At 46.4% G+C, this 27,819-nt stretch overlaps 1 protein-coding gene across 22 annotated transcripts in view; it reads right to left on the reverse strand.

Moving 5' to 3' along the window:
- Positions 1-27,819, reverse strand: part of ATF6 (activating transcription factor 6) — a 357,879-nt gene that overhangs the window by 150,227 nt on the left and 179,833 nt on the right. For 21 of the 22 annotated variants that reach the window (XR_010590059.1, XM_065555768.1, XM_065555763.1 and 18 more), the window contains one exon: positions 10,981-11,045. Coding sequence is in view for 20 of the 22 variants with exons in the window: in XM_065555768.1 (XP_065411840.1) it covers positions 10,981-11,045 (65 nt within the window). In the remaining 2 variants the exon portion in view is untranslated. Of the gene's footprint in view, positions 1-8,063; positions 10,718-10,980; positions 11,046-27,819 lie in introns of all 22 variants that reach the window. The other variant, XR_010590058.1, reaches the window with a different exon arrangement.

The raw sequence follows: 27,819 nt of genomic DNA on the forward strand, positions 1-27,819 counted from the left end.
TACAATATAAAAGACATCACAAACATATTATACAATAAAACACATTGAAAAGAGAAAATATATTCCTCAAAATAAACAGGTTCAGCGCTTCCTCACAAAACATACTAAATCTAGATCAGAAATAGAATAAACACTCTTCAAACTCTGGACCAACCTCTTCATTAGCCTCTGATTCAAAACCCAGTAGAATCCATGGGACCTTTCCAATGCTCTGCTGGTAGAGGTTTTCCATGGAACCATGCTAATACAGATGTCAGATTCTAAGTAACCTCAGTGGATTAACCCCCTGCCTTTCAGCATTTAAGTGTTCACAGTGAGGGCTGCTGAACAAGAGCAAAGGAAGGGACTCTGGCAAAAGAAGTCTGGAGATAGAGGCAACACTACCCATTGCTATAGTAATAGATTACCATACTACTGAAAAGCACCTCATTACATTGTATATCCAAATGCCAAGCACTTTGGAATTTTTAGAACCGGCACATTGCTTTTTACTGAATCAGGCCTTACACTGAAAGGAAAGCAGCATTTCTTTTTAATATCTAAAATGTGCTCAATTATCACAGGCCACCACCACCATAGAAGGTGACTATATTTATGATAAATCCATGCCATGAAGGGATGAGAAGTCTGATACATTGGTGTATGTACTGACTGCACAAATACACCTTTTACCAGCATGTAGTAGAGGAAGAGGGGGGAAATCCATAAAGCCCTTTATTATCTGACACCCCTTCCCCTGTGTATGTGCTTATAAATTCTCATCAAGTCACCTCTTAACCTTCTCTTGAACAAGCTGAAAAGACTGAGCTTTTTCAGTCTCTCACTGTAAGACAGGTCTTTCAGACCTGGAATCATCATTGTGGCTCTTCTCTGAATCTGTTCCAATTTGGCAACTTCCTTTTTAAAGTGGGAAGGGAGTATGCCACTACTCATCTCACCAGTGTTCTATACAGAGGTGTAAATCATCTCTTTCTCCTGCTTGATATTCCCCCGGCCATGCATCCTTTGATCATGTTAGTCACTTCAGCCACAGCATCACTGGGGGAGCTCACATTCACGTGGTTCCCACCAGACTGTACGGTCCTTTTCAGTCACCGCTTTCCAAATGAATTCCTTTAGAGTAGAGGGCAGCCATTCCCATGACTAAGAGTGACAGAGACCAGCATCACCCCGATAGTAGAAATGAAGGAACTTGCAATGAAAGTTCCTGATCTGGATAGGCAGGGAAGCCATATGGCCATCCACATACAAGGCTTCCATGATTCCGTACCAGAAGTCTCCAAGATTTTCCATGCATCTGTAGAGAGACTTTAGATATATTATAGTTTCCCACAGGCTGTGCCTCCTGGGCAATACAAATACAATAGAGCAGAACAAGGGAAATCTCTCATCTTCCCTTTTATTGTCTTGTCTGGGACAGCTGCTTTATTTCATTCAGTATGGCTCAGTGCATCCAATTGTTGGAGGCTTGAGAGAGAAGAGAAACCTGCTCTTTGGGATCTTATCAATTCCAGGACACAGTCACTTCATAGAACTGCTGTGACTCTGACACTTCTCCTTCCCTGAACATCTCTTGGAGAGGTCAGGACCAAGGTAAAAGGCAGCTTGGCAGTGTCTACAAGGTCTCCACAAAAAAGGCATAGATTTCTTGGTCAACTCACTACCAGGAATAAAGGCAGAGCTGCCTCCTGAACACCACTCCTGGATGAGGCTCTCAGAGCATCCAAGGAAGCTCCAATATATAAGAGGCTGCCAGGGTGATCTTATGGAGTACAGACTTGACTCATTATTAGATTCATTCTAGTCATTTGTCTAAGCCAGATGGCCTTGTGAGGGCCTCGGAAGAGATGTATACTTGAAGGACGATAGTTAAAGCTTCATACATTTTCTGAGGGATGCCTCAATATGCCTATTGGTTTGGTGTTCAGGAAAATAGTAGGCTTGTGTCTACTGTGTAAGGAATTTGGAGAGAGTCATTTATCTTAGGGGAAATGACAGAACTTGGGAGCCTGTTTTTCCGAATATCTGTCTGTAGCTGGCTCTTCCCATTCAGATTGATCCTGCTTTCAAACAAGGAATGCGAGGGAAAGAACATAGTTTTCTTAGTCTCATTTTGAGCCTTTCCACCAAAAAGGTCCATCCTCCATTCTGACCTTTCTTGTTCTCCTTTGTCTGCTAGGCTTGGAGTCCTAGCGTAATGGAGACCCTTTTAAACATCACCTCCAAGAATTCAGGAGGGACTAGTCTACTGGGTCTCATTCCTCCATCTCTTCCTTGGGAGTTATGGTGGGGTGCCCCTTTAAGGGACAGTCTGGCGCTTACAGCCAAAACAGCTTGGGCACAATCAAGGAGCCCTCTCTGGGGCTAAGCTAGATGAACAGGACATGGAAGCTGAGTGAGGGAGAGAAGAGACCAGAAGCCATGCTGGCTGCTATGGGTTGCAGAACCCCTTGGACTCCAGATCGCTAGCCTGTTAAGACAACAGTGGCCTCACCGCCTCCTTGACTGAACCTCTGGGCTTCAGTCCTCCTGCTTCACCCGTGAGCTCGGTTCAGCAAGTCCAACTAAGACAGATTCCTGCTTGAGACTCGTCCATCCTTCAGGGATTAATGCACCTCAGCAAGTATTCGCAGTGACTCCAACAACACTGTCAAACAGTAGCCTGTATTAGTCCACTAGAACACAGCACAGGATGCCCGTTTGTTAGCACAGAGAAATAAAGGCTAAAGCATAGTCCATTCTGGTCAGCCCAGAGCCCAGCCAAGCTGTAGTGAACTCATGTTCAGGCTCTGTGTTTTTCTCTCCGTATCATCGTCTTAGTTCCCAAGTGAGAGAGCCTCCAGCTTCCTCCAGAATCCAACACTTATCCCTCATCTCACACCTTCCAATCCTTTGTTCTCGAGCTGGGGTCTATGCTCAGCTTCCCTGCTGAGAGGCGGGGAAAATCCCTTCCTTACTGGGTCACCGGATGCTAGGTGTCAATGTCCTGATGATTGGGTTTTCCACTGTCTTCTCAGAATGGGCCTCGGCCGGTCCTTTTTAAATGACCCGTTTTGGCTCAGACAGCTAGGTGACACACATACATGTATATCTCTCAGCCTGCCCTGAGAGCAAACTTAGTCCTTTTTCCCCACAGGGTATTCATGCAAAATATCTGGGAAACTGAGGCACACACAGACTTCATAAAAATATTACAGAAAATTCCCACTTTGTGATATCTTTTCCTCCTTCGACAGCAAACTAAGCAGGGTCATTTTACCCAGTGACCCATGGAAGTTCAAACCCACAATTGTTATCCATAGATGATCCAGCATATTTCTCATCACCTTGGTACCTGTTCTACCAGGCACTTCCATGATTCTTACAGCACAGTTTCTAATCCACAGTTCAGAACAGTTTCATATCTTCCCTTTTAAAAATTCTGTCACATAATTTACTCTCTGAGCCTGAACTGCTGGCTGCTTTCTTGGCTGCATAGAGTATGTGTCCGTCTCTCTGTCCCGGGCAAACCTTACTTCATCAATCCTTAGGCATTATACTCGGTTTCCTACAAATGTCTCATCTCAGGTCTTTACAATCTCTTAGCAGGGGCTACCTGGGTCAGCTGCTCCCCACCACTGTGGGTGTACCTGAATCCCACTTCTCAGGTACCTCTACTGGTTCCCTATCCCAGGACAGATGCTTAGGGGAGTCCCGTTGGGTCTCTTTTCATACTCAGACCAACTGTCCATGTGCCAACCAGCTTGCATTATATAGCCCATTAGTCTTCCTGTCTACTAACTACATTTTAAGCTCATGGTAACACATCTCAGATTTTTCCAACTTCACCATCATTGAATCATAGAAGATTAGGGTTGGAAGAGACCTCAGGAGGTCATCTAGTCCAACCCCCTGCTCAAAGCAGAAACAACACCAACTAAATAATCCCAGCCAGGGCTTTGTCAAGGATTTATACATATCCTCCACCTGCACCGTTATCCCATCGGGCTCAGCGGGTAGTGCTCAATGGCTCCCTGTCTAGTTGGTAACTGGTATCAAGCGGAGTGCCCCAAGTGTCAGTCCTGAGGCCGGTTTTGTTCAATATCTTCATTAATGATCTGGAGGATGGTGTGGATTGCACCCTCAGCAAGTTTGCAGATGACACTAAACTGGGAGGAGTGGTAGATATGATGGAGGATAGGAATAGGATACAGAGGGACCTAGACAAATTAAAGGACTGTGCCAAAAGAAATCTGATGAGGTTCAACAAGGACAAGTGCAGAGTCCTGCACTTAGGACGAAAGAATCCCATGCACTGCTACAGACTAGGGACCGAATGGCTAGGCAGCAGGTCTGCAGAAAAGGACCTAGGGGTTACAGTGGAGGAGAAGCTGGATATGAGTCAACTGTGTGCCCTTGTTGCCAAGAAGGCTAATGGCATTTGGGACTGTATAAGTAGGAGCATTGCCAGCAGATCAAGGGACATGATCATTCCCCTCTATTCGGCATTGGTGAGGCCTCATCCGGAGTACTGTGTCCAGTTTTGGGCCCCACACTACAAGAAGGATGTGGAAAAATTGGAAAGAGTCCAGCGGAGGGCAACAAAAATGATTAGGTGGCTGGAGCACATAACTTATGAGGAGAGGCTGAGAGAACTTGGATTATTTAGTCTGCAGAAGAGAAGAATGAGGGGGGATTTGATAGCTGCTTTCAATTACCTGAAAGGGGGTTCCAAAGAGGATGGATCTAGACTGTTCTCAGTGGCAGCAGATGAGAGAACAAGGAGTAATGGTCTCAAGTTGCAGTGGGGGAGATTTAGGTTGGATATTAGGAAAAACTTTTTCACTAGGAGGATGGTGAAGCACTGGAATGGGTTACCTAGGGAGGTGGTGGAATCTCCTTCCTTAGAGGTTTTTAGGGTCAGGCTTGACAAAGCCTTGGCTGGGATGATTTAGTTGAGGATTGGTCCTGCTTTGAGTAGGGGGTTGGACTAGATGACCGCTTGAGGCCCCTTCCAACCCTGATAATCTATGATTCTATGATTCCATTTGTGAAGATATACTCCCATCAGCATGGTGGTTTCCATATATGCTACATCGTAGGTCCTTTGCACACCCCTGAAACTATTTCTTATAAGCCTCAGGTGTGAATGCAAACTTTAGCAGTAACACCTTTTAAACTGTTCATAATCTCCATCAACTCTGCCCATCTGGCTGTATGCCTCTATAGCTTTAGAACTAAGTAAGGGAGTCAACCAGATTGTAAGCCTTCTCAAAGGCAGTGAGGTAGGCATCTATATCTCCGCCTGCCTCCTCAAACTGGGGCAACAATTTGGTGTCTAGGCTCCCTGAAGAACTGGCATTCTGGGGTCTTTCACCACTTACCCCTCTATGGGACCTCTTGCTCCTCTGCTTCTCCATATCCAGGTCATGCTTTCATTGCTTCGCCTGATGTTTTCACCATTCTTCATATTTTTGCTGCGTCTCACAATCTGCTAGCTCGTTTGCTCTTAGCTCCAACTCCCACTACTTCTAATCTATTCAAGGGCAACTGGGTTGTGAGAACACCATGCTGACTGGGGAACCAGGTCTTGAGGATGCCCTGCTGCTGCCTGTGTCACTCTCCGATTCTCTGGGAACCCTGCCTGTGTCTGGAAACAACGTCTTGGTCCGATCATCCTTCTCCAGCCATGCAATAAGCTGCACCTTGTTGAACTTCCCAACACTTAACCCTCTCTCTTTGCACAAGTTTATGATGACCGTCTCACAGTGGTGGTTATACACCATTTTCTTGATGTTTCCTTTGACTAACCTTGTTTCCACTGCTGCAAGTCACTTACTGCAAAATACTATGGGTTGATTCAGCATCCGATTTCTCCCACCAACTGTCACAGATCCACAACATTAGGGCTACACCCCCAGCTTTGGAGCAGCATCGTTTGAGAAAGTTGAGTAGATAAGGAAGTAATACCAATTCATATATCTTCCTTCTTGCCGAAAGAGGTGGTAATGCCACCTCCTTCTTCCTATGGAAATGACTTCAGGCAGTTTCAAACTTAGTTCTCTTTCCCCCACTGGGTAGCAATACAAAATATAATGAAACTGAGGCACACATAAGGTGTCAAAAATATTACAGAAAATTCCCACTTCATCACAGTATTACACTCACATTAATATTATATATAAATGTTAGCATAAAGTTAAGTTCACTCTTGCCCACTTATATTAACAGTGATACTTCCCATAATACCTTCCAAAGCTAAACACAGCATTTGGCACTAGCAAATATAACCCTATCAAAATCAAGATACATGAGCGTTTCCTTCAGAAATGGGAACTACACAAAAATGAGAAAGTTAGTTAAAAAGTTAGTAAAAGAAGAGGGTAGATGCAAAAGGCATCTTTAAAAATTGGAAGTTAAATCCCACTTAAAATAGAAAATAGAAGGCAGGCCAAGAAAGAATTTGAAAAGCAGCTAGCCAAAGACTCAAAAACTAATAGCAAAAAAATTTTAAGTATGTAAGAAGCAGGAAGCCTGCCAAACAATCAGTAGGGCCACTGGATGGTCGAGGTGCTAAAGGAGCACTCAAGAACAAGAAGGCCATTGCAGGGAAGCTAAATGAATTCTTTGCATCGGTCTTCACTGCAGAAGATGTGAGGGAGATTCCCACGCCTGAGCCATTCTTTTTAGGTGACACATCTGAGGAACTATCCCAGATTGAGGCTTTGGAAAAAACTGATAAAGAGTAATAAGTCACCAGGACCAGATGGTATTCACCCAAGAGTTCTGAAGGAACTCGTACGTGAAATTGCAGAACTGACTGTGGTGTGTACCTATCGCTTAAATCAGCTTCTGTACCAGATGGCTGGAGGATAGTTCATGTGATGACAGTTTTGAAAAAAGGCTCAAGAGGTGATCCTGGCAATTACAGGCCCATAAGCCTAACCTCAGTGGCAGGCAAATTGGCTAAAACTATAGTAAAAAAAAAAACCAGAATTTTCAGACACATAGATGAACATGATTTGCTGGGGAAGAGTCAACATGGCTTTTATAAAGGGAACTCATGCCTTATCAATCTATTAGAATTTACTGAGGGGGTATACAAACATCTGGACAACAGAAAGCCAATGGATATTGGGTACTTAGACTTTCAGAAAGCCTTTGACAAGGTCCCTCACTAAATGCTCTCAAGCAAAGTAAGCAATCATGGGATAAGAGGAAAGAAACTCTCACAGATCAGTAACTGGTTAAAAGACAGGAAACAAAGGGTAGGAATAAATGGTCAGCTTTCAAATGGAAAGAGGTCAATAGCAGTGTCTCCCAGCAATCTGTACAGGGACCTGTGCTATTCAACATATTCATAAATGATCTGGGAAAAGGGCCAAACAGTGAGGTGGCAAAATTTGCAGACGATACAATATTATGATCTTAAACTGCAGCAAGGCCAGTTTAAGCTGGACATTAGAAAAAACTTCCTGTCAGAGTGGTTAAGCACTGGAATAAACTGCCTACGGAGGTAGTGGATGTGACGGGATCCCAAGGTGTAGCCTGGGACGGTGGGACCGCTGTGCCCCCTTAACTCTCCAGCTTGGGCTGTCTCTCACAATGCTTTGCTAGTGACAAGTAGCAAACCCCTCCAGGTGCTGTTGTCATTCAGCGCAACCGCATGTGGAGCCCCACACCCAGCTAGATTGCATGAATGCTCCCAGAGCCACTCACGAATCACACAGAGAAAGGTACCAGCCAAATTCCCCCAGCTCCCAACCTTGTATCCCAGGAATACACCGTCTTGCACTGCTCAAGACGAGAAGTGCAAATTTATTAATTGGTTCACCACTTCATCAATGGAAAGTGGACATACACCAGCCCTTGTAAACCTGAGCAGATTTACCAAACACTTCAGGCAAACTCACTGGTAAAGATAAACAGTAAACGAAGTTTCTTGATTACAAAAGCTAGATTTTAAGTGATAGGCAAGAAGTCCGAGTTAGTTACCAAAAGAAATAAAATACAAGCATGCAGTCTAAACTCTCAACCCTATTAGACTGAGCAACATCTAGATTAAACAGTTTTTCTCACCCTACCGGATATTGCAGTTCATAGGACACAGGTGTTATGCTTGAAACCTGGGCCAGTCTCCTCTGTTGGAGTCTTCTGAGCATCCTTGTTGCTTTCAGCATACGTGGGGAAGGAGAAAAGGCGAAGCATGGGGCCACTGTGCTCTGTTTTATACCCTTAGTCCATGTGCTTGGGGAAGTCCAGGCATGTCTGGTAGGCATTGCTTCATCTTGTGACTCAGCAATACCCCAGTGTGTCTCCTGTGAGTGAGAATTGTAACTCCTCTGCTGGACAATGGCTGGTGGTGTCTGGTCAGCACCCACCCAGGCCTTGGTTACCTCCCTTGTCATTGTCTTTGGAGAGCTAGTATCTGGGTGCTTCCCAAACCCACAGCATATTTTAGTGAAAACTATACAACACAATTCTTATAATTTTATATGCATTAATGATACACATGTTTAGATAGGACAATGGATTTCAGCAGATCATAACCTTTCCCCTGATACGTCACATGACATGCTTTATATGCAATATCACAATTATATATAGATGAGGAATATGGGGGTTACAAAACCCCCGAGGTATAGAGTGTCACAGTGGAATCTCCATCATTGGAGATTTTTAAGAGCAGGTTAGACAAACACCTATCAGGGATGGTCTAGATAATATTTAGTCCTGCCATGAGTGCAGGGGACTGGACTAGATGACCACTCAAGGTCACGTCCAGTCCTATGACGTATTCAAGATATTTAAGTCCAAAGCTGACTTCAAAGAGTTACGAAGGGATTTCCAAAAAATGGGTGAATGGGCAACAAAATGACAGATGATATTCAATGTTGATAAATACAAAAAGAAGGACAACAAAAATGAGTAGGGGTATGGAACAGCTTCCATAAGAGGAGAGATTAAAAAGACTGGGACTGTTCAGCTTGGAAGAAGACGACTAAAGGAGGATATGATAGAGGTCTATAAAATCATGAATGGTATGGAGAAAATGAATAAGAAAGTTTTATTTACTCCTTCACATAACAAGAACCAGGGGTCACCCAGCAGATTTTAAACAAACATAAGGAAGTACTTCTTCACACAAAAGCAACAGAGGGTCCTGTGGCACCTTTGAGACTAACAGAAGTATTGGGAGCATAAGCTTTCGTGGGTAAGAACCTCACTTCTTCAGATGCAAGTCTCAAAGTCTGTTAGTCTCAAAGGTGCCACAGGACCCTCTGTTGATTTTTACAGATTCAGACTAACACGGCTACCTCTCTGATTCTTCACACAACAATCTGTGGCACTCATTGCCTGGGGATGTTGTGAAAGCCAAAAACACAACAGGGTTCAAATAAAATTAGATAAGTTCATGAAGGCTATTAGCCAAGATGGTAAGGGATGCAACCTCATTTCCTGGGTTTCCCTAGCTTTTGACTTCAAGAAGCTGGGGGTGGACAACAAGAGGACGGATCACTCGACGATTGCTTGTTCTGTTCAGTCCCTCTGAAGCATCTGGTATGGGCCACTACTGGAAGACAGGATACTGGGCTAAATGAACCATTGGCCTGAACTAGTATTGGCTGTTCTTATGTTCTACCTGGTACAGCCCAACTGGTTTGGAATGCTGTATTCAAAAACAAGAGATAAGGGGTATGCCATGGTACCAGAAAAAGAAGCTAACAAGCTGATTGGTGAAGATTAGTCTTGGGTGACGTATAGAGTGCTTTTAATTTGTAATGAGGTCTACTGTAAATATAGGTAGTTTGGGGACCTATTTAGGGAGCACACCTTCTGTGTAATGTGAACTGGCACTCTCTGAGAAACACTTACCCAGAACGATCAGTAATATAGTAACTCTTTCTTTCCTAAACTGTACTGTTGTTTACTTTTAGCAACAAAATTGGCTAAGTTTGCTTATTTGGCCTCTTGAACATTTTTCATAACAAAACACAAGTGTAGTCAGTCAATTGGCTATACTTTTAATCAATAAACCTGATATGAGTTCTAGAGACTTTGCCTGCTCAGATTCAAGGCTCTGAGGTAAGGGCCTTATGAATTGGTGAAGCTGCTCCTTCCCTGACCTAAGGGAAAGGGAGAAAGCCTGCCTTCTTTCTACAATCAGAAACTCTGCTGGCTGGGTTTGGTTTGGAAGCCTTCTTAAAAAGGACGTTTTCTATTTTTTTTTTTCAGTGTTGTTGTAGCCGTATCGGTCCCAGGATATTAGAGTGACAAGGTGGGTGAGACAATATCTTTTTGGTCCAGTAAAACAGGTTTTCTTTTTATCAATTTGCTTTTGGTCTCGCTGTCTTGGATTCCATAAAGGAGGAGACGTTGAAAACTCCCCTTCCTCCAAAGGAGAGTGGGCAGGGAGGATCAGTAGGAGATGAGAGAGCTATTTGTCTGTTATAGGTTTTCTTGGATCTAGCACAGAAGCCATCTCTCTCATGTTGAGGGTCCCTGGAATGCTCTCAAGGAGAAGAAACCCTTCCCTTATTGGAGCTTCTACACTTTGTAGCCTTCTTGAGCACTTGAATATTCCTGGAGAGTCCTCCAGGCATCTTCCTAGCTTGGGGACTGGATTGATGGATGGACTTCTCACCGAGACCGGCCCTATGCTTTTTTCTGAAGGTTCTCTCTTCTTAGGAGGGGACTCAGTGGAGTGAGAGGATTCAAAGAGTCATTGTTAGAAACCCTACGGGAAAAGGAGAAAGTAGAGCCATAATACTAGGGTCTCTCCAACTTAAACGCCCCAGAGAGTGAACAGAAAGGTTCAAATACACTAGTTTAATAAGGGTCAGTAGTTTTGCCAGTAGAGGTAGAGGAAGTCTGAGGCAAATTATGAGAGCCTGATGGGGTATTCAGAGGTGGGCGAGAGAACAGGTAAGTGTAAGGTAATAACCAAACAGAATATCTAAACACCACTAATCCAGATGGACAGGATTTTTCCTACCTTACCTGATGCTGGGGTCTGTGTTTGGCATGGCCATCAGCTGAGAATCTGCATTCTCCCCTGTAGAGCTCTGAAAAGGGAAAAATAAATCACATCACACAAAAGGGAAATCAACAAACAGTCTCACTGAATTCAACATTATACTGTACATGAAACCAGGTCACCAACAAATGGTGAGTATGGATTACCTTGCAGCACAAATCTGAGACAGGTGATCACAGATTCCAGTCCAACAGCTGGGTTTATGCCCAAGTCTGACAATAAGGCTATAAATTACTTAAGGCAGTGTTTCCCAAACTTGGGACGCTGCTTGTGTAGGGAAAGCCCCTGGCGGGCCGGGCCGGTTTGTTTACCTGCCCCATCCGCAGGTTTGGCTGATCGCGGCGCCCACTGGCCACAGTTCGCTGCTCCAGGCCAATGGGAGCTTCTGGAAGCAGCGCGGGCCAAGGGACGTACTGGCCGCTGCTTCCCGCAGCTCCCATTGGCCTGGAGCAGCGAACCGCGGCCAGTGGGAGCCGCAATCGGCCGAACCTGCGGACGGGGCAGGTAAACAAGAGCTTTCCCTACACAAGCGGTGTCTAAAGTTTGGGAAACACTGACTTAGGGGGAAGCGGAGAAAATGGCTGCTTCGCTTTAAGAAGTGCCATTTTGGGAAGAGGAGTTGTTAAGCCCACTGCTTTCTGTCAGTCGCAGGTGGCTATCACCGGTAAAACGTAAAGCTCAAGGGAACTTTAACAAATATAGTGCATAAAGCATGACACCCTGACTAACGTTCCATCACCTCATAAAACAGATGCTAATGTTGAAAGTCTGTGTGCAAGCTACTGTGAACACATGACTGCTGCAGTGTTCCCTAGCAGCTACTCCATTAGCAGTATCTAATTAGATGCCTCAAGAATGAAAGACCCTGTATCGGAGCCAAAATCTTTTCCACTGCAGAATGATTTAACTGCTGCAGAAATAGCCAACACAACATTCTAATTAAAAATAACACTATACAAAAATCAATATGGTCCCTATTAAATCGATCAAATACTACTAACTGATAGATCTCAAAACACAGTGCAGTTCTTCAGCTGTGTAGTGAGGCGGGGTGGCCTCCCACGGACCCGCAGGGGGAGGAACCTCTCACTGAGCCCTGGTGAACGGAGTCAGGCTGTGCTCACCCATCCTGTTGGAAGTCAGTGGACGGGACGGGACAGGAAGTAGAAAAAGCGGGTCAGGGAGCTCAGTTGGGCTGCAGCCTCCGGAGTAGACAGTCGCCTCCTGCTCGATCCCCAGCAGGGAGACTGCTGCAGGCCCCTGGGGAGCTGAGGACTGGCCAGGGCCTCCAGAGCCAAATGTTGCCCAGCCCACGGAAAAGTTGCCAGGACTGCCACAGGTCTTCTACCCTGACGACTTGGAGAGCCCTTTACAGACCCAGGTACAACCCGAGGGGGAGTTAGGAAGTAGCCCAGGGACAGCTGACCCTAGTCTGGCTGCAGCACTACCTGAGTTTAGGTCAGCATATTGCAGTCAGGATCCCTGCTGACCCCGTGGCAGACCACTCTTCCACTGTTAGGGCCCTGGGCTGGGACGCAGTGGAGTGGGTGGGCCTGTGTCCTCCCTGGCCACCCCAACTCTGGGGTGGCAGTCTCCCCCTTTCTCGGCCAAGAGGCCAGAGTTTGTCGGCCATCCACAGGAGATAGGATGCCTGAACCCATTGCTGCTTGGTCCTAAACACAGGCTCGAGCCATAGACCTTGATTGCCCTGCCCTGACTGAGAGCCCAGGGCTAGCTAACTCCACTTTTTGCTCAGCCCTGACCACAGGCCCGAGCTATAGACTCATTACCCTGTCCTGACTAAGGGCCTGGGCTACCTGACTGTGTCTGTTGCTCACCCCCTTGAACACAGACCGAAGCTATAGACTCTTGTTGCCCCACTAATTCCCCACGATAGGCGACATGCTGAGACACAGTGAGGCAGAGTGGCCTCCCATGGACTCGGAGAGGGAGGAACCCTGCCGCTAAGCCACAACAAGCTGGTGTAAACTGATGTGGACACATTGACTTAAACGGAGCTATGCCACTTTTCACCATCTTAGAATCTGGTCCTTCATTATTACCGGGGAAACATCAGTGAGTTGTGTTTCCAGAGGGGTCCTGTTTGAATTGGTTCTCAACCCTATGCTGCTCAATATTTTTATCAATACTCTGGAATAAAGTATAAGCTTATTGCTGATAAAGTTCGCAGATGACACAAAGCTGGGTGAGGTGGTAAATAATGACAGCAGCGGGTCACTGATAGAGTGTGACCGTGATTGCTTGGTAAGCCAGGTCCAATCAAACAAAACATGTTTTGACACAGCCAAACGCAAGGTCACACACGTAGGAATGAGAAAAAGAGGGTAACTTTTCGTAACTGTTGTTCTTCAAGATGTGTTGCTCATCTACATTCTATTGTAGGTGTGTGCGCTCAACGCATGCACCAGTGCCGGAAGTTTTTCCCTCAGTGGTATCTGTAGAGGACCGGCTCCAGCACCCTCTGGAGTAGCGCATGTATGTGCTGGTATTAGGGGCACTGCCGCCGCCCCCCCCTTCAGTTGCTTCTTCCCAGAACTCCGACAGAGGGGAAGGAGGGTGGGTCATGGAATGGACATGAGCAACACATCTCAAAGAACAACAGTTATGAAAGGTAGCCATCTTTTCTTCTTCAAGTGCTTGCTCATGTCCATTCCATTGTAGGTGACTCCCAAGCAGTACCTCCAGAGGCAGGTAGGAGTTCATGGACATGGCTCTGCCAAAGCCAGCATCATCTTGGGCCTGTTGGGTGATGGCATAGTGCGTCGTGAACGTGTGTACCAATGACCACTTTGTGGCTCTACGGTTGTCCTGGATAGCCCTTGAGGAATGAGCCGTCACTACTGGTAGAGGCACTGCACTATCTCGTAGCAAGTACGGATGCAGGTGGCGATCCAAGCCAAAATCCTCTGAGAAGACACTGGGAGGTCCTTCATCCTGTCAGCCACTGCAACGAAGAGTTCAGTAGATCTATAGAAGGGCTTGGTGCGCTCCAGGTAGAAAGCCAGGGAATGCCTGATGTCAAGGGTGTGCAGATGCCTCTCCTTGTTGGATGTGTGAGGCTTTGGACAGAACACCGGGAGGATATCCTGGTTGATATGGAATTGTGACACCACTTTTGGCAGGAAGGCCGGATGGGGATGCAGTTGGACCTTATCCTTGTAGAACACCATGTACAGCGGCTCTGATGTGAGGGCTTTAATCTCAGAGACTCACCTCACCATGGTAATAGCTACAAGGAATGCAACCTTCCATGACAGGTGTGAAAGGGAGCACTGTAGCGGTTACCCCGCTCCTGCCTGGAAGGTCTTAAAACAGCCCTGGCAGAGGGCTGCAGCTCTAAAAGCTGGGCTGATTGGGGAAGTAGCCACAGCTGGGCCATGCCCCAATCAGGCCACAGCTGGCCTGTATAAGAGGCTGGGAGCCAGGAGCTCAGCAGTCTCTCTCTGCTTTCAGAGGGGGAAGGGCCTGGCTGCATGAGCTAGAGACAAAATACCTGAGTGGAGCAGGGCTGGGGAAAGGCTGAGGAGCTGGGGAGCTCCAGCCTGGAAAGTCCCAGGCTGCGGCCTAGTAGGAGGCCAAGGGGTACTGGGGGTTGCAGAGGGCAGCCTGGGGTAGGCCAAGGCAGCAGGTCCAAACCCAACCTTGCCTGTGATGAGTGGCCTATACTGCAGTCTGCCCCAGGGAGCGGGGGCTAGTTGGTGACTGACAGTGGCCTTATTCTGAGGTGAGGTAGGGATAATGAGTGGGGGTTCCCTGGGGAGGGGAGACCCAGATAAAAGGGCACCAGGGTCTGGGAGGGAAACGGGGGCCGGAGGACAGGCGGATCACCAGCCTGCAGAGGGTGCTCCAGGATGCTGGAAGAGCTAATTCCCAGAGTCACCAGCAGGAGGCGCCGCAGGGGTGAGTCCCGCTCCTCTACAAGCAGGAAGCCAGAGGTTTGAAGGGAGGGCCAGTGAGTCTGGAGAGGACTAGGTTGAGATCCCACTGGGGAACTGGGTCCCAAATCAGTGGAAAAAGTCTTTCAAGGCCTTTCATGAACCTGATCATCATCTCGTGCGAGAATACCAATCTACTCCTGGACATGAGGGTGGAAGGCTGATATGGCCTTGATCAATGAACATGCAAGGCCCTCGTGAAGCAGGTAATCTAAGCTTTAAGTGAAGAAGGTAATCTAGGATGGATGGTAGAGACGACTGGATCAGAGAGATATTCCGCTCCAATGCCCATCAGGATAAGCGCTTCCACTTTGCCAGGTATGTCGCCCTGGTAGAGGGCTTTCTGCTCTCCCAGAGGACCTGCTGCAACTGACTAGAGCAGGCTTGTTCCTCAGGGTTCAGACACTCAGCAACCACACTGTGAGGTAGAGAGAGGTGAGGTTCGGGTATAGTAATCGTCCATGATTCTGAGAGAGCAGGTCCAGGTGGCTGGGACGTGTCCACAGGGCTGCCACTGCTAAGTCCATGAGCATGCTGAATCAATGCTGGCGAGGTCAAACTGGGGCGATCATAATGACTTGTCTCTCTTGATCTTCAAGAGGACCTTGCCGATCAGAGGGACTAGTGGGAAGGCATACATCAGGTCGCCTGACCACGACAGGAGGGAGGCATTGGATAGTGAGCCATTGTCAAGGCCTTGCAGAGAGCAGAACTGGTGACATTTTCTGTTTGGTGGCCAACAAGTCCACTAGGGGAGTTCCCCACTTCTTGAAGAGCATCCTGACTACCTCTGAGTGGAGGGACCAGTCATGGTGAGAAAAAAAGGATCTGCTGAGGCGATCCGCCAGCATGTTCCTGATGCCGGGGAGGTGTGAGGTTTCCAGGTGGATAGCATGTTGGATACAGAAGTCACACAGCTGATGGGCTTCCTGACAAAGGGCCAATGATTGAGCTCCTCCCTGTCTGCTGACATAGAACATGGAGGCTGTGTTGTCTGTCAACACCTGCACCACACAACTGGACAGATGGGGAAGGAACACTTTGCAAGCCAGGCGGATAGCCCTGAGCTCTCTGACGTTTATGTGCAGTAACAGTTCCTCTTGAGACCATAGCCCCTGAGTTTAAAATTAGAGACACTGTGGGCCACAGATTCACAAACAGCACACCTTCCAACACCAGATTCAGGTTGGACCACCACTGCAGGGAGGTGAGTACCCGTGGCGGGATCATGAGAAGTTTGTCCAGGTGATGTCTGGCCGGAGAGTAGACCGATGCCAGCTACATCTGGAGAGGTCGGAGGTGAAGTCTCACGTACTGGACAATGTAAGTGTATGCAAACATGTGCCCTAATAGCCTAAGACAGTCTCGGGCTGTGGTGAGTGGGCAGTGACCTGGGTTATCAGATCTGATATAGCCCTGAACCTTGCCTCTGGCAGGAACGCTCTGACTCAGCTAGAGTCGAGTACTGCTCCGATAAATTCTGTCCTCTGCACCAGTACCAATGTTGATTTTTGTTTGTTTATCAACAGGCCCAGTGCTTGACAGCTGGCTCGCAGCATTGTGACATGGCATTGGACATAGTCCCTGGAGCGAACCTTCATGAGCCAGTTGTCAAGGAACGGGTAGATCTGGATACCCCTACGTCTGAGGTAGGCTGCGACTACCGCCGTGCACTTTGTAAATACCCCTGGTGCTGTAGCTAGGTCAAATGGGAGCACTGTGAACTGTTAGACTCGTCGGAACCTGTTGTGACAGTGAAATATCAAAATATGAAAGTAAGCATCTTTCAGATCGAGGGTGGTGAAGCAGTTTCCCAGATCCAGGGAGAGAATGATGGAGGCCAGGGAGACCATGTGGAACTTCAACTTCTTGAGTACTTGTTGAGGTTTCACAGGTGAAGAATGGGGTGTAGAACTCCCCTGGCCTTTGGAATAAAAAAAAATAGTGGGATCAGTGGGACTAGTGGGAAGGCATACATCAGGTCACCTGACCATGACAGGAGGAAGGCATTGGATAGTGAGCCATTGTCAAGATCTTGCAGAGAGCAGAACTGGTGACAAATGCTGTGGAACTTCCTCCATGGCCCCCACCCACAGAAGACCTTGCACCTCCTGAGCAAGCAGATGCTAATGAGAAGGGGTGGGTATAAAGGTATTCAAAGCCCATGGCCGGGACATAATACTTCCTCTCCACCTGCTTGGAGGAGGGAGTTTGCCACAAGGTCTTGATCAGTTTCACCACTCACTCGTGGATGGGCAAGGCCACCTTAGATGGGGCGGCCACATGGGTGGCGTGTGAACCACCAGCTGGGGGAGGCTAGCTCCCAGCCCCGCCCCTTCCGCCCAAGGCCCTGCCTCTTCCACCCCCCGCCGGAGCCCAGAGCCTCCCCACCATGGCCGCCATCCCCTGCCCCAGGCTTGCCCCCACCTAGCCCTGGAAAGGCGGGCTGTGAGACTCCAGCCCCAGAGTGGCAGGTGGCACAGCCCCAGCCCACCCTTGGAGCACCGGAGGGTGGGTAGCATGGCCTCAGCCTCAGAGCGGCGGGAGGGCGGGCTGCGCGGCCCCAGCCCCCGAGTGCCAGGAGGATGGGTAGTGCAGTCCCAGCCTCGGAGCACTGAGAGGGCGGGCGGCGCAGCTCCTGCCCCGGAATGCCAGGAGGGCAGGCTGCATGGCCCCAGCTGGGGCCACCACACCAGGGGAGCCACAGAGGGGGGCCTGGGGGCAGTGCATGGGCGGGGCCATGCCTGGCTGTACTGGGAGGCACAACCTCCCCCAGCCTATGACACCTGCCACCCATGGGCGGCCGCACTCAAAATGTCAAACAGGGCATCGGAGTGTTCCAACAACTCTTCAGCCTCTAGCCCCAAGTTCACTGACACCCTTTTAAGTAGCTCTTGGTGAGCTTTTATATCATCCTGGGGAACCGTGTGGGAAGGCCCCGCTACCGCCTCATCAGGTGTAGAGGATGAGAAGGAAGGCCTGCCGGGGGAGCCTCGGCTGAGGCTGGCTGCTTTTGGGGACCCTACTCTGATTCCTCCTCTGAGTCAGGGGACGGGCGAGAAACTGTTGTCGACTGCTGCTCAGATGTCCCTGAGACTGACATCTGAGAAAACCCCCAGGGTGGTGCCACAGAGCCAGCCACTAGCTCTGCGGCCACACGCTCACTGGCATGCCGGGGGTAATCCCGATGCTCTTGGCAGATGACCTTGGCCCGCAGGCAATGCGCCTTCCTCGCTGTCCAAGCTTGAGGAAGAAACTTGTTTCAGGGACCAGGGCAGTTCCGCTGCCACCAGCCTGCCCGTTCCATGCTGGCTGTCCCCATGTTCCTCTTTTGTGGACTGGTGTCAGGATGTCGGCGCTCAGTGCTGCATCTCCAGGGACGATAATCCGTTGATCGACGCCTCACGCTCCGAGAGCAGTGCCGCTCCGTTGACCTGGAATGGGAACAGGAGCAGGGAGACCCGCGTCTCAACTCCGGAGACCAGCAATGGGCCTCTGGAGACCTGTATCAACGATCTGCAGATCGGTGATGAGACTCCAGAGACCGGAGCTGCGACTCAAGGGATCAGTGCTGCAAGTCTCAAGAGCAATGGAGACGCTCAGGGTACCGGTGCCAGCCCTCTGGGGGCTGGTGATGCGCCTGTGGGTCTACGCCAGACAGTTGGCGATCAATACAGGGATCCTGGAGAGCGGTGCCTAAAGTCCAGGGCGTGGAGCCGGGAACTCTGGCAGGTAAGCCAACTCATATCGGCGGGCCGGTGGCGCTGCTCTGGAGACCGTTGGCAGAAATTGGATGCTGCCTGCAGTGGGGAGTAGTGCTGTGGAGACTGAAAGAGCCCCAAGGTGGGTTTGCCCCGAAAATGAACAATCTCACTGGCTGGTGCGGAAGGGACAATATGTCCTTAGTGGCCTGGAATGCCTCCGGTGTGGACAGCACAGCCAGATGCTGAATGCTCCTGATGCTTCCTGGGGTGGTGGACAGGTCTCGGGGGGCTCGACAGCTCCTTGGATGCTGGAGCCTGGCTATGGTCCAGAGGAGATGAGGTGTCCTGCGTGGATCTTTGTTCACCTCCGGCTCTCTCCTTCCTCTTACAGGATGTAGTAGACCGCCCTCTCCCAGGCTTTTTCTGCTTCTTAGCCAGCAATGGGGACCAAGATCGGTGCCAGTCCAAGGTTGGTGCCGGCAGTGCGCTTCGCACCAAATCAGCGATGCTCAGGGCGGAGTCTGATCTGGCCGGTTCGAGGCCACTGCGAGAGTCAACTCCATAAGGAGTACTCAAAACCAAATACCTGCACCTTTTTGGTGCGCAGCTTGAAAATTTTACAGATGCGACACTAGTCGCTCACGTGGGTTTTCCCCAAGCACCATAGACAGATTTGGTAGGGATTACTGAGAGGCATAGTGGGTTTTTTTTTTTTTTTTTTGCAGCAATCACAAGGCTTAAAGCCTGGGCTAAGTTCCATAGGAGACTAACAAACTACTTCTATACTAAACACTATGGGAACTATTAAACTATATAGGAAAATCACTATAACAACTATATATAGTAGTAGGCATCCTTCAGTCTTGAGAGACCATGGGTCTCTCAAGTGAGTGACCATGAGTGACCATGCGCCACTGAGAGGTGTGGTTAGATGTTCAGCTGCGTGTGTGTGTTCTTCCTCTGTGCTGCCCCAAATCTGTGCAGACAGTTGGCACAGCAGACCTCGAGTGAACAGACCACAAGATCTGTTAAGACACCAGGCCAGGTTTATTGTTGACAAAGCACGGTAATAGCACCTGGCAGACTCTACGAGGATACTAAAACATGTATGTCCATGACAATGGATGCAGCTCAGTGAATGGCAGGGCTTTCCATTCCCCCCTTGGCTGGACAGAGATACTCCCTCCGAGATACATCTTTATACCCTGATATAAACAAGTTATGTACTGCCTCTGACATTGTTAGTTACTGCCCCCTGACATGGCTAGTTATCACCCATTACTTTATACATGTTGGCTTGATCAAAACATCTTTATTACGTACTGTCATCCTTACCTTATCTTTTAGGAGGGGTCAGTGTGTTCCTGTTATCCTTGGGGAATGTTTTTGTACCATCCTTGATATTGGGATGTTCTGGTACCACTTGATATCGGGATGTGCTTGTGTGAATACTTTGTGCCTTGCACTTCTTAGGAATGTGTATTTCTGCAATATCAGCCCTGTTCTTGCCAGATTCTGTGAGCAGGTCCTGCCTCATACCAGGCCTCTAATACAAGGACTTATGTCTCAGGCTCTCTTCCTACTAGAAGAGGTAAAGAATTTACTCAGTTGGTTTTATGGCAGCTGAGGCTGTGGCTGAAGAGACCCACTCGAGAAAGACAATCTCTGCCGCATCTGTCACATTTAAAGGTGATGTTCCAACCCTTTGGGCTCTGCCTTCTGTGAGCTCTTTTCTCCTCTGCTAAGCTGGACTGCTTTGCTCTCGTAAATCTGGAGACCTTTGTTAAGCTCTTGTTTCCAAAGACTGCGGTCTTGTGTACGATCTTCCCAGTTGTCACATCCATGTCCATTTCTTTGACGTCTCGCTTGCACACATTCTTGAAACGCAATTTTGGATGTCCTTTGGGACAGCAGAATCAAAATAGTAAAAGGTAAAGCTTACCGAGGCAAGGGAAGTTTCAGCACTATTGCTGGTGGTAAGAAAGAACTGAAGGGGTAAGGGGGCCCCGGCGGTGGCCCTTATACTGGTGCATACACGCGCCACTCCAGAGGGCGCCAAAGCCGGAACCCTATGGATACCACTGAGAGAAAAACTTCCGGCACCGGCGCATGTGGTGAGCACACAAACCTACAATGGAATGGACATGAGCAAGCACCCAAAGAAGAACAGAGATCACACCTACAGAATGGTTTCAGAGTGGTAGCAGTGTTAGTCTGTATCAAAAAGACAACGAGAAGTCCTTGTGGCACCTTAGCGACTAACACATTTATTTGGGCATAAGCTTTCATGGGCTAGAACCCACTTCATCAGATGCATGGAGTGGAAAATACAGGAGCAGGTATAAATACATGAAAAGATGGGAGTTGCCTTACCAAGTGTGAGGTCAGTCTAACAAGACAATTCAATTAACAGTAGGATATCAAGGGAGGAAAAATAACTTTTGTAGTGGTAATGAGAGTGACCCATTTCAAATAGTTGACAAGAAGGTGTGAGTAACAGTAGGCCAGAAGGGTACCCAGAAGTCACCTACTACAAGACAGGCCCAACAAAGAAAGTAACAGAACGCCATTAGGTGTCACCTACAGCCCACAACTAAAACCTTTCCAGCGCATCATCAAGGATCTAAAGCCTATCCTGAAGGACGATGCCTCACTCTCACAGACCTTGGGAGACAGGCCAGTCCTCGCTTACAGACAGCCCCCCAACCTGAAGCAAACACTCACCAGCAACTACACACCACACAACAAAAACACCAACCCAGGAACCAAACCCTGCAACAAACCCCGGTGCCAACTCTGTCCATAGATCTATTCAAGGGACATCATCAAAGGACCTAACCACATCAGCCACACCATCAGGGGCTCGTTCACCTGCACATCTACCAATGTGATATATGCCATCATGTGCCAGCAATGCCCCTCTGCTATGTACATTGGCCAAACCGGACAGTCTCTACGCAAAAGAATAAATGGACACAAATCTGACATCAGGAATTAAAACATTCAAAAGCCAGTAGGAGAACACTTCAATCTCCCTGGTCATTCAATAACAGACCTAAAAGTGGCAATTCTTCAACAAATAAACTTAAAAAACAGACTCCAACGTGAAACTGCAGAACTGGAATTAATTTGCAAACTGGACACCATCAAATTAGGCCTGAATAAAGACTGGGAGTGGTTGGGTCATTACAAAACCTAAACCTAATTTCCCCATACTAATGCCCCCCTACTGTTACTCACACCTTCTTGTCAAGTGTTTGAATGGGCCACAAAAGTTATTTTTCCTCCCTTGGCATCCTACTGTTAATTGAATTGTCTTGTTAGACTGACCTCACACTTGGTAAGGCAACTCCCATCTTTTCATGTATTTATACCTGCCCTGTATTTTCCATTCCACGCATGTGATGTAGTGCGTTCTAGCCCATGAAAACTTATGCCCAAATAAATTTGTTAGCCTGTAAGCTGCCACAAGACCTACAGAATGGGGGACTCTGTACTAGAAAGCAGTGATTCTTGGGAGGTTATGAAGTCTGATGGAAACCAACTGAATCCTGAGCCCCTTCCCCTATACCAACTCTGCCCAGAGCCTTATATGGTCTGAGCCCTCCCTTGGCTTGAGAGGAAGGAGATGCTGAGTACCTCTCTGGCCACGAGCAGTGGGAGGCAGTGCCTTTACAAAGACTGCTCATTGCTCTCCCTCCTGGTGGCTGCTCAAAGAAGTGCTGCCTTGAGACTCTGCTCATCTGCTCCTTGCCCTGCAGCACCAACTCCTAGTGCCTCCCTAGGGCTCCTCCTCCTTCTTCTGTGGCTCCTCCTAAGACAGTGGACAGAGATGAGAGGAAGACTCAGCAACGCTAATACCCTCTGCTTCTTCTCCTGGCTTGGAAGAGGAGTTCTGGTACTTTCTCACCTCTTGTAGCCATCGCTGCTCCTTCCAGATGAGGCCCCACAACCTTCTTTACATTTTGAGAAACACAGAACTCCCCCAAGCCATCACACTCCTGGCTGTCTGGCTACAGGCTAGTGGTTTGTCCTCCTCCCACTGTTTAGTAGAAATGAGAGCATGTGAGGGGAAACCTGGGACTTTTGCTCTCCATGAAGAAACGTCATTCATGGTACAGCACAGACCTTGGCAGCTGTGGATTTTAATAATGCTAATCGTAAATGTATGCATCTAGGAACACACAATGTAAGCCATACTTACAAGATGGGGGACTCTATCCAGGGAAGAAGTAGCTCTGAAATAGACTGGGGGGTGGGAGGTGGATATTCAGCTGAACATAAGTTCCCAGTGTCACACTGTGGCTAAAAGGGCTAATGTATAGATGGGGGAATCGCAGTAGGAGTAGAGAGGTTATTTTACCTCTATACTTGGGACTGGTGCGACTGTTGCTGGAATAATGTGTGAAGGGACCTGTAGAATAATTCTGCTGCTCACAATTCAAGAAGGTTGTTAATAAGTTGGAAAGAGTTTAGAAAAAAGCTTCAAGAATGACTAAAGGATTACAAAACCTGCCTTATAGTGATAGATTCAAGCAACTCAAACTATTTAGCTTAAGAAAGAGAAGGTTAAGGAGGGTCTTGATCACAGTCTCTAAGTACTTATATGGGGAATAAATATTTAATAATGGGCTCTTCAATCTAGCAGAGGAAAGTATAATACAGCTAGAAGTTGAAGCTAGACAAATTCAGACTGGGAATAAGGCATACATTTTTAACAATGAGAGTAATCAATCATTGGAATAACTAATCAGGGGTTGTGGTGGATTCTCCATCACTGACCATTTTTAAATCAAGACTGGATGATTTTCTAAAATATCTGCTCTAGGAATTATTGTGGGGCAGTTCTCTGGCCTGTGTCATACAGGAGGTCAGACTACATGATCACAATGGTCCCTTCTGGCCTTGGAATCTATAAATAGTAACTGAATTTAAACTAAGCTGCTTTAGTTACAGCAAAGGGTTCAGAATTAAACTAAACAGACTCTAAAGAAAAGTCATGCTTTCGAGAGACGCAAGATGACAATCAACCCCGCTTCAGTTCATATGCTTTCCCTGAGGGCTTCTGCCTCTTGGAAAATCTTCACATCCCCAAATTCACTACAGACATTCTGCTCAATATCACAGGTGATGGACACAGCTGGACAATGTGGGGCACAATCTCTTGGAATCACAGAAGTCAGTGATAGAAAAATCCTATTAGATCACATCCACTCCATCTCCCTTGCAATATCAGATTATTCCCTTCACCACATTTCTAGTGCTTGCTAAAGGTTCTGGGCCATGGGGTTGTACCACTTCCCAAGGGAGACCAACAAGAGGAAACGGCGGTTTAATACTTAATAAATATTTCCCACAGTGTATGTCACATTGCCCAGGATGCTTCAGTTCAGTCCTTTTAAATGCTGCATTAAGATCTCTTTATTAAATGAGATGTTTGGAAAGTTCACAGATACTCAGCTTACTGACAATGAAGATGAAGTTAAAAATCTGAACCATAAACACAGATCTCATTAATTCTGAGCCTGCATTATTACCAGCAACTTATCCATTTGGCAGTGTTTTAAAGCATGAATAGCAATCCCTGTACAAAAATGTTAAGCTGGGACTCATAACACTAAACCTAAAGGGTTTGCTGTAGTATATGCATAGCTGCGCAAACCAATTATATACATTTGCATAGTCTACAGAGCTAGCTAGCCAATAGAGTTCATAAAAAAAAGGGAACTTTCAATTTCTCTTGTACTTTCATAAGTACAGGAGGGGAAAATTCCAATCAGTAGATATCAACTAAGGCTGTGAAGTGATTAAAAAAATTAATCGTGATGAATCGTGCGATTAAAAAAATTAATCGTGATTAATCGCACTGTTAAACAATAATAGAATACCATTTATTTAAATATTTTGGATGTTTTCTACATTTTCAAATATATTTATTTCAATTACAACAGAGAATACAAAGTGTACAGTGCTCACTTTATTTATTTTTTTTATTTCAAATGTTTGCACTGTAAAAAAAACCAAAATCGTATTTTTCAATTCACCTACTACAAGTACTGTAGTGCAATCTCTTTATCATGAAAGTTGAACTTACAAATATAGAATTACGTATAAAAAACTGCACTCAAAAACAAAACAATGTAAAACTTTAGAGCCTACAAGTCCACTCAGTCGTACTTCTTTTTCAGCCAATCACTCAGACAAACAAGTTTGTTTACATTTGCAGGAGATAATGCTTACAATATCACCTGGAAGCGAGAAAGGGCATTCTAATGGCATTGTTGTAGCTGGCGTCACAAGATATTTAGTGCCAGATGTGCTAAAGATTCATATGTCCCTTCGTGCTTCAACCACCATTCCAGAGGAAATGCGTCCATGCTGATGACGGGTTCTGCTTGATAACAATCCAAAGCAGTGCAGATCGACGCATGTTCATTTTCATTATCTGAGTCAGATGCCACCAGCAGAAGGTTGATTCTTTTTTTTGGTGGTTCGGGTTCTGTAGTTTCTGCATCAGAGTGTTGCTCTTTTAAGACTTCTGAAAGTGTGCTCCACACCTCGTCCCTCTCAGAATTTAGAAGGCACATCAGATTCTGAAACCTTGGTTTGAGTGCTGTAGCTATTTTTAGAAATCTCACATTGGTACCTTCTTTGCGCTTTGTCAAATCTGCAGTGAAAGTGTTCTTAAAATGAACAACATGTGCTGGGTCATCTGAGACTGCTGTAACATGAAATATATGGCAGAATGCGGGTAAAACAGAGCAGGAAACATAGAATTCCCCCCCGCAAGGAGTGCAGTCACAAATTTAATTGATGCATTATTTTTTTAACAAGCATTATCATCATGGAAGCATGTCCTCTGGAATGGTGGCCGAAGCATGAAGGGGCATGCTAATGTTTAACACAGGGGTTCTCAAATTGGGGGTTGGGACCCCTCAGGGGGTCGTGAGGTTATTATGTGGGGGGTCACAAGCTGTCAGCCTGCACCCCAAACCCCCGCTTTGCCTCCAGCATTTATAATGGTGTTAAATATATAAAAAAAGTGTTTTTAATTTATAAGGGGGGGTCGCACTCAGAGGCTTTCTATGTAAAAGGGAGCACCAGTACAAAAGTTAGAGAATCACTGGTTTAGCATATCTGGCATGTAAGTACCATGCAACGCTGGCTACAAAAGAGCCATGCAAACGCCTGTTCTCACTTACAGGTGATGTAAATAAGAAGCAGGCAGCAGTACTTCCCGTCAGTGTAAACAAATTTGTCTTAGTCATTGTCAGAATAAGTAGTAGGACTGAGTGGACTTGTAGGCGCTAAAGTTTTACACTGTTTTGTTTTTGAGTGCAGTTATGTAACGAAAAAAAAAAATCTGCATTTGTAAGTTTCCCAATAAAGAAACTGCACTTCAGTACTTTATGAGGTGAATTGAAAAATACTATTTCTTTTATCATTTTTATAGTGCATATATTTGTAATCAAAAATAATAATATAAAGTGAGTGCTGTGCACTTTGTATTCTGTGTTGTAATTGAAATCAATATTGAAAATGTAGACAAACATCCAGAAGTATTTAATAAATTTCAATTGGTATTCTATTGTTATAACTGCGATTAATCAGGATTAATTTTTTTGAGTTAATCGCGTGAGTTAACTGCATCATCATCCTACTGATTCCTACTGAGTTCTACAGTGCAGCACCTCAATCTCGCCAATTCCCTTCAGTGAGTGTTTCCCAAACACTTTCATAGTGTGCATCTTATTTGAACATAAGTTTGCCTTGTGAACTACCTCCCATCCCCTTCATAATCCCAAAACATCCCTGTGGCAACTGCATACATATTAAAAGTTAAACCATTTAATGTGTTTTAACTTATTGAAATTTAGCAGCTGGAAATTCTTATTGAACAAGGACAATTTTTTTAGAAATCTTGTTCTTAAAATTATATAAGATTTACTATTTACTAAACCTCAGTATTTCCTAGCTACTTGGGAGGCTGAGGCCAGCGGATCGCTTGAGCTCAGGAGTTCTGTAGTATTCAAAGTATTTCCTACTGCATGTAAAAATTTCATTAAAAAATAAAACATTCAGGATGGAAAATCAAACACTCAGTTAGGAAATGCCTGAATTAAGGTTGCCAGTGCAGCTATAATTTGGACCCCTCATGCAGCCTCAATGCCATCTCACTGTTTTCAACCCTCTGCCTCATTCTCTGTCCAACTTATGTACTGAATGAGTCTGGATATTGCGGCACAAAAAAGAGTAAATGATCATATAATTAGGCTGTATCATCATAATGCATATGCATAAGGGGATGAATTAGCTTTTACAGGCTACATTAATTCTTTTAACTTTTGAGTATTTGGCTTTGCAAACATAGTTTTAAAATGTAATTTCCTAGGTTTTTTTTTTTTAAAAAAAAAGGAAAACTGAAAAACACAGAAATTCTATCAAATGGAAACATCATGACCTTCATTGATCATCGGCAGGATTTGAACCTCCTAAGCTCCTCTACTGCTTGAACTAAAGGAGTAACAAGCTGCAGTAGCAGGCCGCTATCCTCTGTATGCACAAACCATTAGAGAGAGAGAAGGCAGTGACTCGCACAATTATTTGCTAAACAGCAGAGGACTGTTGGGATTCAGTCAGAATTCTTAGCTTCTATTTCAGACTGGAAATAAGGCTTTAGCCCTGAAGGTAATTAACCATTAGAACAATTTATCATGGATTTACCATTACTAGCAATTTTTAAATTAAGATTGGTTAAGGGGTTCCAAAGAGGATGGAGCTAGGGTGTTCTCAGTGGTGGCAGATGACAGAACAAGAAGCAATGCTCTCAAGTTGCAGTGGGGGAGGTCTAGGTTGGATATTAAGAAACACTATTTCACTAGGAGGGTGGTGAAGCACTGGAATGGGTTACCTGGGGAGGTGGTGGAATCTCCATCCTTAGAGATTTTTAAGGCCCAACTTAACAAAGCCCTGGCTGGGATGATTTAGTTGGGGATTGGTCCTGCTTTGAGCAGGGGGGTTGGACTAGATGGCCTTCTGAGGTCTCTTCCAACCCTAATCTTCTATGATTGGATATTTTTCTATGAGATCTGCTCTAGTTCCAACACAAATTATTTCAGGGACGTTCCGTGGCCTGTGTTGG

The sequence above is a fragment of the Chrysemys picta genome, chromosome 8 (assembly GCF_011386835.1).
Source record: "Chrysemys picta bellii isolate R12L10 chromosome 8, ASM1138683v2, whole genome shotgun sequence".
Classification (NCBI taxonomy): Eukaryota; Metazoa; Chordata; order Testudines; family Emydidae; genus Chrysemys; species Chrysemys picta.